At 46.8% G+C, this 12670-nt stretch overlaps 1 protein-coding gene across 22 annotated transcripts in view; it reads left to right on the top strand.

The window, feature by feature from the left end:
• Positions 1–12670, top strand: part of KIAA1217 — a 373099-nt gene that overhangs the window by 353010 nt on the left and 7419 nt on the right. For 12 of the 22 annotated variants that reach the window (XM_082754177.1, XM_082754181.1, XM_082754182.1 and 9 more), the window contains 4 exons: positions 3160–3279; positions 6677–8353; positions 8811–8933; positions 9705–11134. In XM_082754177.1, the coding sequence (XP_082610303.1) occupies positions 3160–3279; positions 6677–8353; positions 8811–8933; positions 9705–10193 (2409 nt within the window). In that variant the 3' untranslated portion in view covers positions 10194–11134. Of the gene's footprint in view, positions 1–3159; positions 3280–6676; positions 8354–8810; positions 11135–12670 lie in introns of those variants that run through there. The other 10 variants (XM_082754180.1, XM_082754178.1, XR_014316992.1 and 7 more) reach the window with 9 other exon arrangements.

Raw genomic sequence — 12670 nt, 5'->3', positions numbered from 1 at the left:
TTTAAGCAATAACCAAAATACCAGTTACCTCGTAGAAGGCTGACGGGGTGCCATGTTTTAGAAAGGTCAAACTGTTTGATCCAGGAGCTACAAACTGATTAGTCTGATGTCAGTCATAGGCAGACTGGGAAAGCCAGGCTTGGGGTTCAATTAATGAAGAACTAAAGGACAGACACTCACAGTTATGCTTGTTAACACAATGTAATGGAACACAGAGCTGTTCAAAGAAAACAACACTCTTTGATCAGGTAAAAGGTTAGACTGATTAAACTTACATGGAGCGCTGAGTTCAGCTTTGGGGCTCCCAGCACAAGAAGGACTTGGACATATTAGAATGAGTCCAGAGGAGGGCCACGAGGATGATCAGAGGGCTGGAGCACCTCTCCTACAAAGACAGGCTGAGGGAGTTGGGGTTGTTCAGCCTGGAGAAGAGAAGGCCCCGGGGAGACCTTACAGCGGCCTGCCAGTACCTAAAGGGGGCCACAGGAAAGCTGGGGAGGGACTCTGTGTCAGGGGGTGGAATGATGGGATAAGGAGTAATGGCTTTGAACTAAAAGAGGGTAGGTTTAGATTAGATTACATACAAGGAGGAAATTCTTCACTCAGAGTGTGGTGAGGCCCTGGCCCAGGCTGCCCAGAGAAGTTGTGGATGCCCCATCCTTGAAGGTGTTCAAGGCCAGGCTGGATGGGGCTTTGGGCAACCTGGGCTGGTGGGAGGTGTCCCTGCCCATGGTAGGGGGTTGGAACTGGGTGATCTTCCAACTCAAACCACTCTGTGATTCTATGATAAAACTGAATTGTATACCTGTAAACATTTTTGTAAATCATTTGATCAACTACCGTATAGCATTCTGATTAAAATCTGGCACCATGGAGTATAAAAAAAAAAAAAAAAAAAAAAGCCAACCTCAAGAGGATTGAGAGCTGTCTGGTACTGAAAGTGTTGCCCTCAGTGCAGGTGTATATAGTGAGATCTGGAGGGGTCAGCTACTGACCCAGTGCCACTCTGTATTTTCATCAGCAGCCTGGAAATACATTTAAAATCCTTACTCTTCAGATCAGATTAAATCTTAAAACTGGTGATGTATGAGCGCAGGGATACGATAGCAATCACTTGACGGTCATAATGCATTTGAATTCAGTGAAATGTACAGTCTGCGTGAGGAACAACAAATACAGGCCAGACCACAACTGCATGTCTTGGGAAGGAGCAGGAGTTGCAGTAACAAGTTGAGAGGAGCTCCCAGGTGAGTGCTGTTGCCACAAAGCTGATATCTGCTTTAGGTGTAGATGTGAGAACAGGGAGTGTTTTTATCTCTGTGTACAGAGGATCAGTGAGGTCAGCGTCCATGACTAAGTGTCCATGCGTCACCTATTTAGAATGGGTGTTAAGAATATGAAGGTTCAGAAGGCACCTGAGGACACTGTGGAGGTACTTTCATGGGAAGCACCTTTTTAATCTAGCATAAAAAGGCATAATAATCATCTGCTGAAACACAAACATGGACATTCAGATAGATATTTCAGAACAAAGGTGATATATTAACAAATTACCAAGGGACGTGGTGAATTCTTCTAAGGTCTGAAGGCCTTTGAGAATGCCTTTGTAGATGAACCCAAAAGCACATCATTGGTCTCATAAATGGGTAAGCTGTATGACGGGGAACAGGACTACTTGTTCTAGGAGTTCTGTGTCATCTTAGATACCTTGATCTGTAAACACATAAAAACAGGATGTAATGGAAAACCAGCAGAAACTGCACCGTGATTTTTTTGTACTGGATTTTTTCATTATTTTTACCTCTCTGATTTTACATAAACATGGAAGAAATATGAGAAGAACAATTTTTAATTTTGATTTTTTTTAAATTTTGATTCTAATCTGTAGTCTGGGCTATTAATTTCATGAGAGTTGCCAGGAATTAAAAGATTTCCATAACAAATAGCATACAAATATAATCTTCTTGTGTGTCACGTTGTGTTTGACTCCCATAAGCACTCCTCCCTCATGCCCCTGGCTGGCAGAGATGTCCCACCTGTACATCCCACTGACTTGAGTCAGTGCCAGTAGTGACACAGAGAAATCCCAGTGATGTACACTCAGAGCCAGGACTGCACAGTAGTGGCAGTGATGGTTCTGCTTCTCTGTATCTGGGAGCCAGCTGGGTAGAGAAAAGGAAATGGAAAGAGGATAACAAAAGGGCTGAAAAGTCCAGGCTGTGTCCTGGGGTACACACGGTGGGAGGCCAGTGGTCCCCAAGCCCATACTGTTTCCACAGCAGGAGGAGCCTGAAGGGGACTGCCACCCCAGGAGCATCTCCAGGAGCAGGAGTGAAGGCTGTGCTAGAGACACAGCTGAAGTTATTAAAACACTGTATGGGGAGCTGTGTAGCTCTTGCATGATGAGCAATGAAGCCAACCAATGTGGTAGCTGAGTGGACGTCAAGGGGTGGGGAAGAGGCGTTACATGCCTTCTTTTCTCATTTATTCACCGTGCTTGTGGAAGTGGAAGCCTGCTGCTTCCACTTCTTCCTCACCTTTCTGCAGGTGACAGACAGACCACTTCCGGATGAGACGATCTGGAAAAGCTGTGCTTGTCCTAGCCATGGAAACAGCAAACCCTCGCTAATAGTGGGAATGGTGGTGAGGAAGCATGAAGGGAGCACAGGAAAAGTGTCTGAGGAATAAATGTGTCTAAATGGAATAAAGTGAGCTGAGCTTTGGGCTTTGTTTAGCTTAACACATAAAACTTCAGGTTTAGTCATTAAGTGATGTGTGGTCAAGGCCAAAATGTGTCTGATGAGGATTTTGAGGAGGTTTCAGTTTCTGTGAAGTGGGTACTGTTACAAGCCTAACGTTTGTCACAGAGTTCCTAGTTAAGTTTGGGTAGTTTGCAGCACCACTGTGAGCCTTCATCGCCCCATCAGGGGATTTTGGGGTCAGTGTGATAAGTTTGAGTATGGTCTTGGCAAAGTGGTGGGTACACTCTATTTGTCTTAGTCACATAGTCTAAAATCTCTACTATGTCATGAGGCTGTAAATAATATCAAGCTGCTGTAAATATGAAAAACAAATGCTCTCTTTGTAGCTGGTCATCGCCAGACATTTCTGTAAAAAAGCTACTTGGTCTCCTGATAACCTGCAGTATTTATTTCCTAGGCTTTCCAGAAGTGCTCTTTTATGGATGTAAACTCAAACAGTCATGCTGAGCAGTCCAGAAATGATACACATGTTAAAGACATAAGGCCTGGGACTTTAATGCATCACAAGGAAAAGAAGGTAACAAGTGGCGTTTGTAAACATGCCACCCGGTCTTGGCATAACCTTCTTTCCTTACTTTAAAACTAATCTTATATCTCGTGTCCTGTTCTTTCTAACCCCCAACAACTACTGCCCAGTGGTTTCCTTCTTTTTATGCCACTATGGGTCAGAAACACTCAGGTGTAGTGTTATATTGATGTACGTTATGCGTCTCATCAGCAGTTACACAAGGGTTGCATGAGGTTTTAAGACTGGGAAATCAAAGTTAAAAGAGGATCCACCAGTTTCTTCTGAAGAGATGCTCCTCTCAGAAAATCCTTCCAGTGCTGTTCTCGTAATGGACATTAAAGCATCTCTCCTAAGTCTTGTTCTTGTTTGGGGGAGAGTTAGTGGTTCCTTTCAAGAGCCACTTCAGAGATTTTGTGCTTTATTTTCTTCATTTGTCAATCCTAGTTATTAGATATTCAGAAATCCCATTCAGTTTACTGGAAGAGAGAGTCAAGGTGGATGGGCCAAATTCACCCTCATGAAAGTTAGGGCCCAAAATTCTCACATGGACACTAACCATGGGACTTATAAGAGATACCATGTGTCTGGGTCCATAGCCAAGTTGGGGTGAATTTCACAGCTTTGTCTGGACTGGGTTTGCCACTTGAGTTGATTGGCATTAGTGGGCAGCCAATATGCAAGATGAAGAATAGGAAAAATATTGCTGTCTTTGCAGACTTCTTATTCCAGTTTAAGGATAATTAATTGAATCATGGTTGGGTTTAGGTGGCTATGCAGGCATGACAGCTTGTTAGCCAAAGGCCAGTTTGCAATGAAGTGACGTGGTGGGGAAGAAACTACAGCTTTTCAGCACAGCATTTCAACTTTGTAATGCTTTCTTGTGAGTGTGTGCAAGCTGGAAATAGCAGTGATACCTTCTCCGGTGTACCCTCATGAGCATGAGTAAATCCTCCCCAAGGATTTTATTGGTAACATTGCACTTCATCCCCCTTCAGCAGAAACTGAGGAAGAAGAGGAAAAAATGACTTCGGTAGGTCCTAAAGGCCAGGAAGAACCCAGTGACATAACCATGGTGAGCTGCGTCTGCACAGGGCATTGCAGCTCTAGAGCAGATGGTGACCCCTAGATGTTGGTGTCTGGTATTTAGTAGCATCAAAGGCCCTCCCCAGCAAAGCCACTGCTGCCAAGGCAGAGCACTGAACGCAAGGGCTTGGCTTGGAGCTGCTCGAACAGCACTTCTGGTCTAAAGCTGCAAACACCTGGCTGGGTGTGGGCACAAGTTCATGGCATTGACTGAAAGGAAAAGTTGCTTTGTTGTGTCGTGTGTGGCAGTGTTGTGGAGGCAAAAGAATGAACCTGTCCCTGTTAGTACTGGTGTCAAAATAAGATCACACTGTTACATGAAAACCCAGGTTACCGCTCAAGACATCACACATGCTGTAGCCCAAATGTCTTTTTAAAAGGTGCTTCCAAGTAATTGCCATAAACTGCCATTTATTGGAAAACAGTCCAGGAAATTAAGGTTAATGAGAGCTGGTTTTGACATCTGACACATCACAGTGGTTTACTGACTTTGAACATGGAGCCTTATGTTCATGGTGAACTCATGAGGGATGAGATTTGTTGTGTTTTTCTATTTTTAGTAGGAAGGCCACAATTCATAAAATGAGGTACGTTGTACAATGACACCTTGATATGTTGCACTGATGCTTGGAACAATTGCAACTTGCTAAAAACCATAGAGAAGTGGGAAATCAGTCACAGTCAGGGTATCCAGGTGCAGTGAGTGCCATTGGATGGACTGGCTTAACTCTGGGATTTGCTGTGGCAGGAAATGGGACTGCTTCTTACAGAATGAGTTCTGTTCTTACACCCGTTCTCAGCACAAAGTGCAGGTGGCATCAGCCTGCACAGCGATGCGTTGCTGGTTGTGGCTGGTTTATGCAATAGCTCCTTTATAAATGTGAGGGACTTTGAGGGAGTCTCGGAGCAGCTGCACAGACTTGTTATTCTGATGTGCCTTCAGTAAGACCGTGACTGATTTACCACTAACTTTCTTGTTCCTGCATTTTGATACAAGTTCTGTATAAGATGCTTACACCAATATATAAGAAAATATAACAACAGATGTTGAAAGTGTACCTTGTGAACTCCTGTATGCGTTGCACTAGCAAACCTGTGAATTTCTGTGCCGTCACTCAGTCATCTCAGCTGGAGAGTGACTCTCCTGGCTGATCTTCTGCATATCTTGAAGCTAACATAAGTATAATCCCTTCTTCTAGTGTGTTAGGAGTCAGTTTTCATTCTCAAGCCATGTCTTTGGCTTACTGCCTTCAGTCACCTGATGCCAGATTTGTTTCCTTCCTAGCAAACCATCCTTTGTAGGTTTCTCTCTTGCTGTGGTCACAGATGTGCTGTCTCTTCAGGTCATACCCTCACCCTGATGATTGGTGTTTATCCTAAGCTGCCACCAGCACTTAGCAAACCAAACCAGAAATAGTAAATAAAAAAAGAGCCTGGTATAATGAAACAGCATCTCCAGGGGACCTCATTTAAAAGTAAAGAAAAAGCGCCCCTGAAAATGTAATTGCTGGGACCGTGCTGCTTTCAAGCCAGAGGCTGACCTCTCTGCATGCTGTTCAGAATTGCTTCCAAAAATGAACGTGGCTCGTTTGTCATTCTGCACTCCCAAGGGTGCTGCAGGGTGCCAATGGTAATTCTGCAGGAGGGAGAACTTTTAAGCTGTAGTAGGAATTTAGAAATACTTGGACTGTGACCGTACTGTGATAGAGCAGCACGGCTCAGGTGTGAGCAACATTAGAAGCAGCAAAATGTTGTAACATCAGCTTTTTCCAGGAGAAAACCTACTTTCAGGGGTAGCCAGACTCTGTCATTTGGCGCTCTGGTGAGCTGGCAAGCCGGAGCTCCCTGCCGTCAGCCCTTACAACCAGTCTCCATTGAAGTGTCCCAGCTGAACATGATCAGATACCACGAACCTTTCAACTTCGACCTGATACAAACTAGTTTTTTTTTTTTTTTAACTGGGAGGTAAATGGGCCAAGGTAGCACTGTGTAAATAAGGTAACTAGAGTGCCTTGCATATGCTGGAGGCCTTGTTAAAACAGGAGCCCTAGGTAACGAGCCATGCTGGCCACATGCACAGCACAGAGCAGGAACGTCCTGCACTGCTCTGCTGGAATCTGGAATTTTGCCCTGCAGAAATACAGGAGTCAGATGACAGCTTCAGACATGCCTCTGCGGCAGTAAACAGAGTGGTGAGTTCATGAGGTCTGCACTTCCCCTGAGAATATGATGATTAATTTTTTTTGGGAAAAAAAAAAAAAAAAAAAAAGTCCTGTAAAAGTAACAGCCCTGAATAACTAAGTAATCCGACTTTCCCCCTTAGGTGTATGGGGCTACAACAGGATCTCCCACAGATAGTGACCATCCTAAAGAGAAGAGGGAAGGGAAAACTGACGAAGAATTGGGTTCTGATTCATCCAGCACAGATGACAGTAAAATTGGCTTTTCAGTGAATGACAGTCCTACCTTTAGCAAGGGTTTGTTTGTAGACAGTAGAGACTACTCTAAGAAAAACCTGCAGAGTACGAGCACAAACCTGTCTGGCGCCAGTTTGCCAGAGGATGAAAAACGAAGAGGGGCTCAAGATATTTTAGGATCCCATTTTCCAGCTGTTGAACCGGGAAAACAAAACCTGGGCTATGGACTCTCACGAGACGCTTGCCAGGGCCTGCCACAGGGCGAAGCCCCGCAGAGCACGGGCAGGCGCGTCCCCGTCAGCAGCGTTGCTCCTCTGCCGAGGCACCCGCCGGAGGCTGCGGGACCCCCCCCTTCCTCGCAGGAGCAAGAAGCCCCCTCAGCCAACAGTCAGGTTGTGCTGAGGCCCAGGGTGGCAAGGAGTAACAGCCTTGAAGAGATGGACTCTCCGGCTAGCTCGCCGAGCGAGGACAGCCCTCCCCCCGAAAACATCGCCTTCATGATCACCAAAACCGCCGTCCAGGTCCTCTCGAGCGGGGAGGTCCATGACATCGTCAGCCGGAAGGGTGGCGATGTGCAGACGGTCAACATCGATGCGAGGAAGGACGTGGCGTCGGAGAAGGGTGTCCCAGAGAGCACGGAAGGCGAGGAGCCCGTAGTCTGCCTGGACAAAAAGCCCGTCATCATCATTTTTGACGAGCCGATGGATATCAGGTCGGCCTATAAGCGGCTCTCTACGATTTTCGAGGAATGCGATGAGGAGCTGGAGAAAATGATGACCGAGGAGAAGATAGAAGAGGAAGAGGAGGAGGAAGACAATGAAGTGCGTGGCATTTCTAAGAGCCAGAAGGAGGAGCTGCCGGTTCTTAACGACAGAAAAGCGATCGCAGAGTATTCGGCAGCTCACGGCCTCAGCGAGCAGTACGTGTTCAGCCTGCAGCCTTCCTCTGACACTGCAGACGCCAAGTCTCCTGCAGAGCAGGAGAGCACAAAGACAAATTTCAGCAAATACAGTCAGATGTATGGGCTGCACACCGAAGCAAACTCAGACTCTGCTGATCAGTTTGGGAGCAGGCAGGATTCCAAGAAAAAATTTAAGTTCAAATTCCCTAAAAAGCAGCTGGCTGCTCTGACGCAGGCAATACGTACGGGAACCAAGACTGGGAAGAAGACCTTGCAGGTCGTGGTGTATGAAGAGGAGGAGGAAGACGGGACCCTTAAGCAGCACAAGGAAGCCAAGAGGTTCGAAATCACCAGGTCTCAGCCTGAGGACACCGACAGAAGTCCTCCCGGGAAGCAGGAGGCACCCCCCGGCGCTGCAGTGCCCCTGTCTAGGACTGACGAAATTCGGCAGAACACGTACCGAACTCTAGACAGCCTTGAGCAGACCATAAAGCAGCTGGAAAACACCATCAGTGAAATGAGCCCCAAACCTATCCCTGAAAGCACATACAGCTCTGAGGGCAGCACTGTCCCCTTCTCTGCCCAGATAGTACCAGAGACCCCGCCCCGAGAGCTTGTAGTGCTGGATGAGAGCCCTGCTGCTGTAGAGCCCCCTGCGCCCATCCCAGCCACTGCACGTAAGGTACCTTAGTGCGACCAATCGAAACCCCAGCTGCTTTCTAAAAATCTGCAATAATCACCATTAAACAAGAGGGTCTTGTGATTTGTTTGCTTCCTCTCAGGTGGCTTTGTTTGGGCTCCCCACGAGGTGTCTAACAGCTAATAGCCCGTCGCGTGGGTTTTACTTTTGCTGCTGATTGGTGATGGGCAACCGCAGGGGAGCTGGGTCCAATAATCTGCTGTGTGACATGACGAGCGGCACTGACACCAGATCCAGTTCGATCAGTAGTCTGAGCAGTTTTTCTCCGTTTGATTCTCCAAATTAACACCTGTGGCGTGACGCATCCCGAACTCCTCCCTGCATGTAGCCCTGCGGCTTTGTTTTGGCGCATGGTGTGCGGCCTCCCCCGCGAGCAGGCCGGTGCTGATGGCGCCTCTCTCCTTGTCTCCCCTCCCCGTCCCTCCGCTCCTTTCCACAGGGCCCCGGTGCCGCCCCGCAGACGAGCAGGATGCCAGTCCCCATGGCGTCGAAAAGTAGGCAAGGAAGCACGGAGAAAGCAGGCAAACAGCACAAGCTGCAGGACCCGCGCCAGTACAGACAGGTAGTTTTACCTTAACCCCGGTGTTCGGACGGACATTTCGTGTTGTTTGTTTATCTAAAAACCTCCAGTAACTGACTGTGGTGATACCAAATACTGGATGCCTGTCTTTCGAGCGAGGTCTAACTGGACGTCCTGGAGCCTTGGGGGCATGACCGTATCTACTGACCTTTTCACCATGCTTGTGCATGCCTGTCTGCAATAAAACACCTGCTGCTTTTCGTTGGGTTTTGTTTTTGTTCTTTGTTTTTTTTGTTTGTTTTTTTTGTTTGTTTTGTTTGTTTGTTTGTTTTTAACCCGTGGTGTTCAGCTGTAACGTTCAGATGTCGACTACCTGCTCACTTCCCCTCCGGTAAGCGCGGCGGTTCCTTAGGAGGAGGAATGCTCCCGCGCCCACCTCGCCAGGAGGCCGTGGACACTAACCCGTCGGTGTACTAGGTGGCAGTAGCTGCACATTAACTCTCCAGCCGGACGTGTCTGGTCACACCTTAATAACCCAGAAGCATGGCCAATGTAGTGAACGGTCTGTAAACCCTAGATTGCACCTCCTCACGAAAGCTTTGTCCGCGCTCTCTCTCTCTCTCTCTCTCTCTCTCTCTGCATCCTTCGTTGTGCACTTTGGGGTTTCTACCAGGTCCAGTCCACTGCTGCCAGACGTAGCTCAGGCTTCAAACTGTTAGTTCTTACTCTCTGCAGGGCTATTTTCCCAGGTCCTGTTGATTTATCGTGTTACTGGCTTTCTGACAAACTGTCTCCTGCCGTCTTTATTTGCAGGCTAATGGAAGTGCTAAGAAAGCTGGTGGGGACTATAAGGCTACTTCCCCCACCCTCCCTGCTTCTAAGATCCCCGCCTTTTCTCCCGCTTCTGGGAAAAACAGCTCTGCCCCTGCTCCTAGCGGTGACGGCCCTAACCCCCCCAACCCCCCCGCTAAATCATCCCTGCCCTCCGCCACCCTCCTCGCCCCCCAGGCAGGGCGCGTGTCGTACTCCACCTCCCTCATCCCCTCTGTGGCTAACGGCTCCTCCAAGCTCCAGAGCCCCGCTCACGCAGGGAAAGGCCACCAGCTCTCCTTCTCGCTGCAGACCCAAAACGGCCGGCCGCCCCCGCCTTCCTCCTCCACCTCCCCTCCCTCCTCCACCTCCCCCAGCTCCCTGACCCAGGGCGTGAAGAGCATCAGGACAATCCACACGCCTAGCTTCACCAGCTACAAGGCGCAGAACGGCAGTGCCAGCAAGTCCACCCCGGCCAAGGAGCCAGCCTAAAGGCTACGCACCACGCACGTCCACCGAGGCTTTTTTGGGCAAAGAGCTGCAGCCAATATCTTAACCAGGGAGCATAACCAGTTTTGTTTTTTGTTTTATTTTATTTTATTGCTGTACTGCTGGAGGCTTAATACTAATCACGTGCTAAATACTGAGTTACTACACTAGAGTAGCGTGGAGCTTTTTTTTGTAAACCTTTTGTTGCTGTTGTACCGATAACGGAGTGTTTTCTTCCTCTAGGCAGCACCTCTGACAAAAAAAATCAAGTGTGAAGGTGTGTGAGTGAGCTCGAGTGCGTGTGCACAGCGGTGTACTGAGCATGGGGAAGTGTATGGTGAAAACTTTAGTAAATTGTTTTGTATAAAGCTATTTTTCATTATGGGGACTAGATGTGAACAGAGATATACTAAAGTGTGATTCTACACAACTGTAAAACAAACTAAAATATTTTTTCTTTTATTTTGGTGTTATTTAGCTTTGTTACAGATTTCTATTTTTGTCAACAAATGTCATGGTTCCTTTCGAGATCTTTTTGCCAAAACATTTTGATACTATTGTAATGTACATTTGAAAGTAGTATGCTGGACAGTAAACCTCTACACCAGAACCAGAACAAGACTGCTCCTAGTGTGTACGAGGCAACTCAACCTATTGCACTGCCACTCAGATTATATTTAAGAATTTGCCAAGCCAAGAAAAAAATAAATTGTTTTACACATATAGAGGTAGTTGCTGATTAGTTTGGTTTGGTTTGTGTTTTGTTTTGTTTTTTTTTCCTTAGCTAACTCCACCCTTTTCCTTCAGTTTTATTTTACTGAGACCTGGTAACCCATTAATGTATTGCATTGTGGATTTTAAAATGTACACTTCTGTACTGTTCTGTATACTGGCAAACTTTTGTACATATCTATATATATATAAATAAATAAATACTGTATGTGGCTGGGCACATAGAGTAGTTTTACCACACCAAAGTTAATTTTTATGCATGCTTTCAAAATATATATGGGGAAGGGGTGAGAAAGATGAGTATCAGTCAAATAGGAGAAAAAAAAAAAAAAAAGCAACAAGCTTGCATAGCTCATGGTTTTGTAAATAAATTTATTTGTATAACACCATAATGTAATATACAGAACTATGATAAGCAAAGATCTTTAAAAAATAAAGGGCTGCATGCTTATATTTTGTATTTTGTCACTAATAACTTTTAAGTGGTCTCAAGTAGCTAAGAAAAAAACAAAAAACAAAAAACATAAGAGAAACTATCAGGAAAAAGACTGACTTTATTTTCCCCAGATTGATGCCAGACATTAGTAGTCATTTCAAAACTGTTTCAAACTTACCTGGACAACAGCTAATTGCTGGAATACCAAGTTAGGAGCAAGAAAAGAAAATAAAAAGAAAATAAAAAGCATACCTGAGCCTTTGAACCAACTGAATGAGGTATCCATCACCTCACGACCTAATTCTGGCTTCTCTCTGAGGGGAGAGCAGGAATTTTCTTGAAACTCATCTCCAGGCTGATCCCTTGGAGGGTGCTCCCCTTGCAGTGGGGGTAATTAAAGAATGTAAACGTTAACTTGCACCAGCGCAGCAGCAGGCTGAGAGCCCAGCACAAGCTGGGTGGCTCAGAGCTGAACCCAAAAGTGCGTGGCACAATTTGGAGCACTCTGAATTTCAGCCACTTCCCTAACAGCCACTACAGAGAAGCTGCTGGTCTGATGTGCCCCAGGGAGCAATACTTACCAAAAATCTGAACTTGCTGATACCTGAACCTCGGCAACTCCCTGTGGACGGTGGAGTCCTGGTGTTGATTGCCCCAACTCCTGCTCCTCTCACCCTCTTTGGGCCTGGGAGCCACAACAGCAGCTTCTCTGTGGCTGAACTTGACACTGAAAGCAGTTGTGTGACTGACTACAGGTCCCCACACGCTCACGGTGTGCGCAGTTGAGGGTACGGCCGTGCTGCACGCTGTTATTGCCACCAAGGAGCACGTACAACAGCTGCTTCTGGCCTCTGCTGCACTGCACCGTGCTCGTGCTCCAGCAGCAGCTTCGTTTCGTGCCCCTCAGTGCCTCACCTTGTGCTGGGGGCAGTCAGGAAAGGCAGCCCCCATCTCATTCTGCACAGATCTCACCACCCCAGGCACTGCTGTTGGGACCACGGGGCAGTGCTGGTGCCTTTTGGAGGTGACAGCAGCCTCAGGTAGGGACGAGAGCTATCGGGCAGCAATGACTGCAACAGAAGCCTGGTTGGAATTGTTTAAAAACCCAAATGCTGTCACTACCAACACAGTTCAATGCTTTAATTATTTCCCCCTCTGGTCTCAGCTTGGACCCATTAGAAATGGGTTGCAGCTCCACAGCTCCAAGCAATCTTCAGATTATTTTAGATTATTTTAGGATGATTACGCATTTTTGTTTTGTTTTGTTTTTTAAGGGGGGGAGGAGGAGGAGGGCACAAAGGTCACAAACTGA

Source organism: Aythya marila (genome assembly GCF_965140915.1).
Source record: "Aythya marila genome assembly, chromosome: 2".
Lineage (NCBI taxonomy): Eukaryota > Metazoa > Chordata > Aves > Anseriformes > Anatidae > Aythya > Aythya marila.
This window is presented reverse-complemented; position numbering and strand designations above follow the sequence as displayed.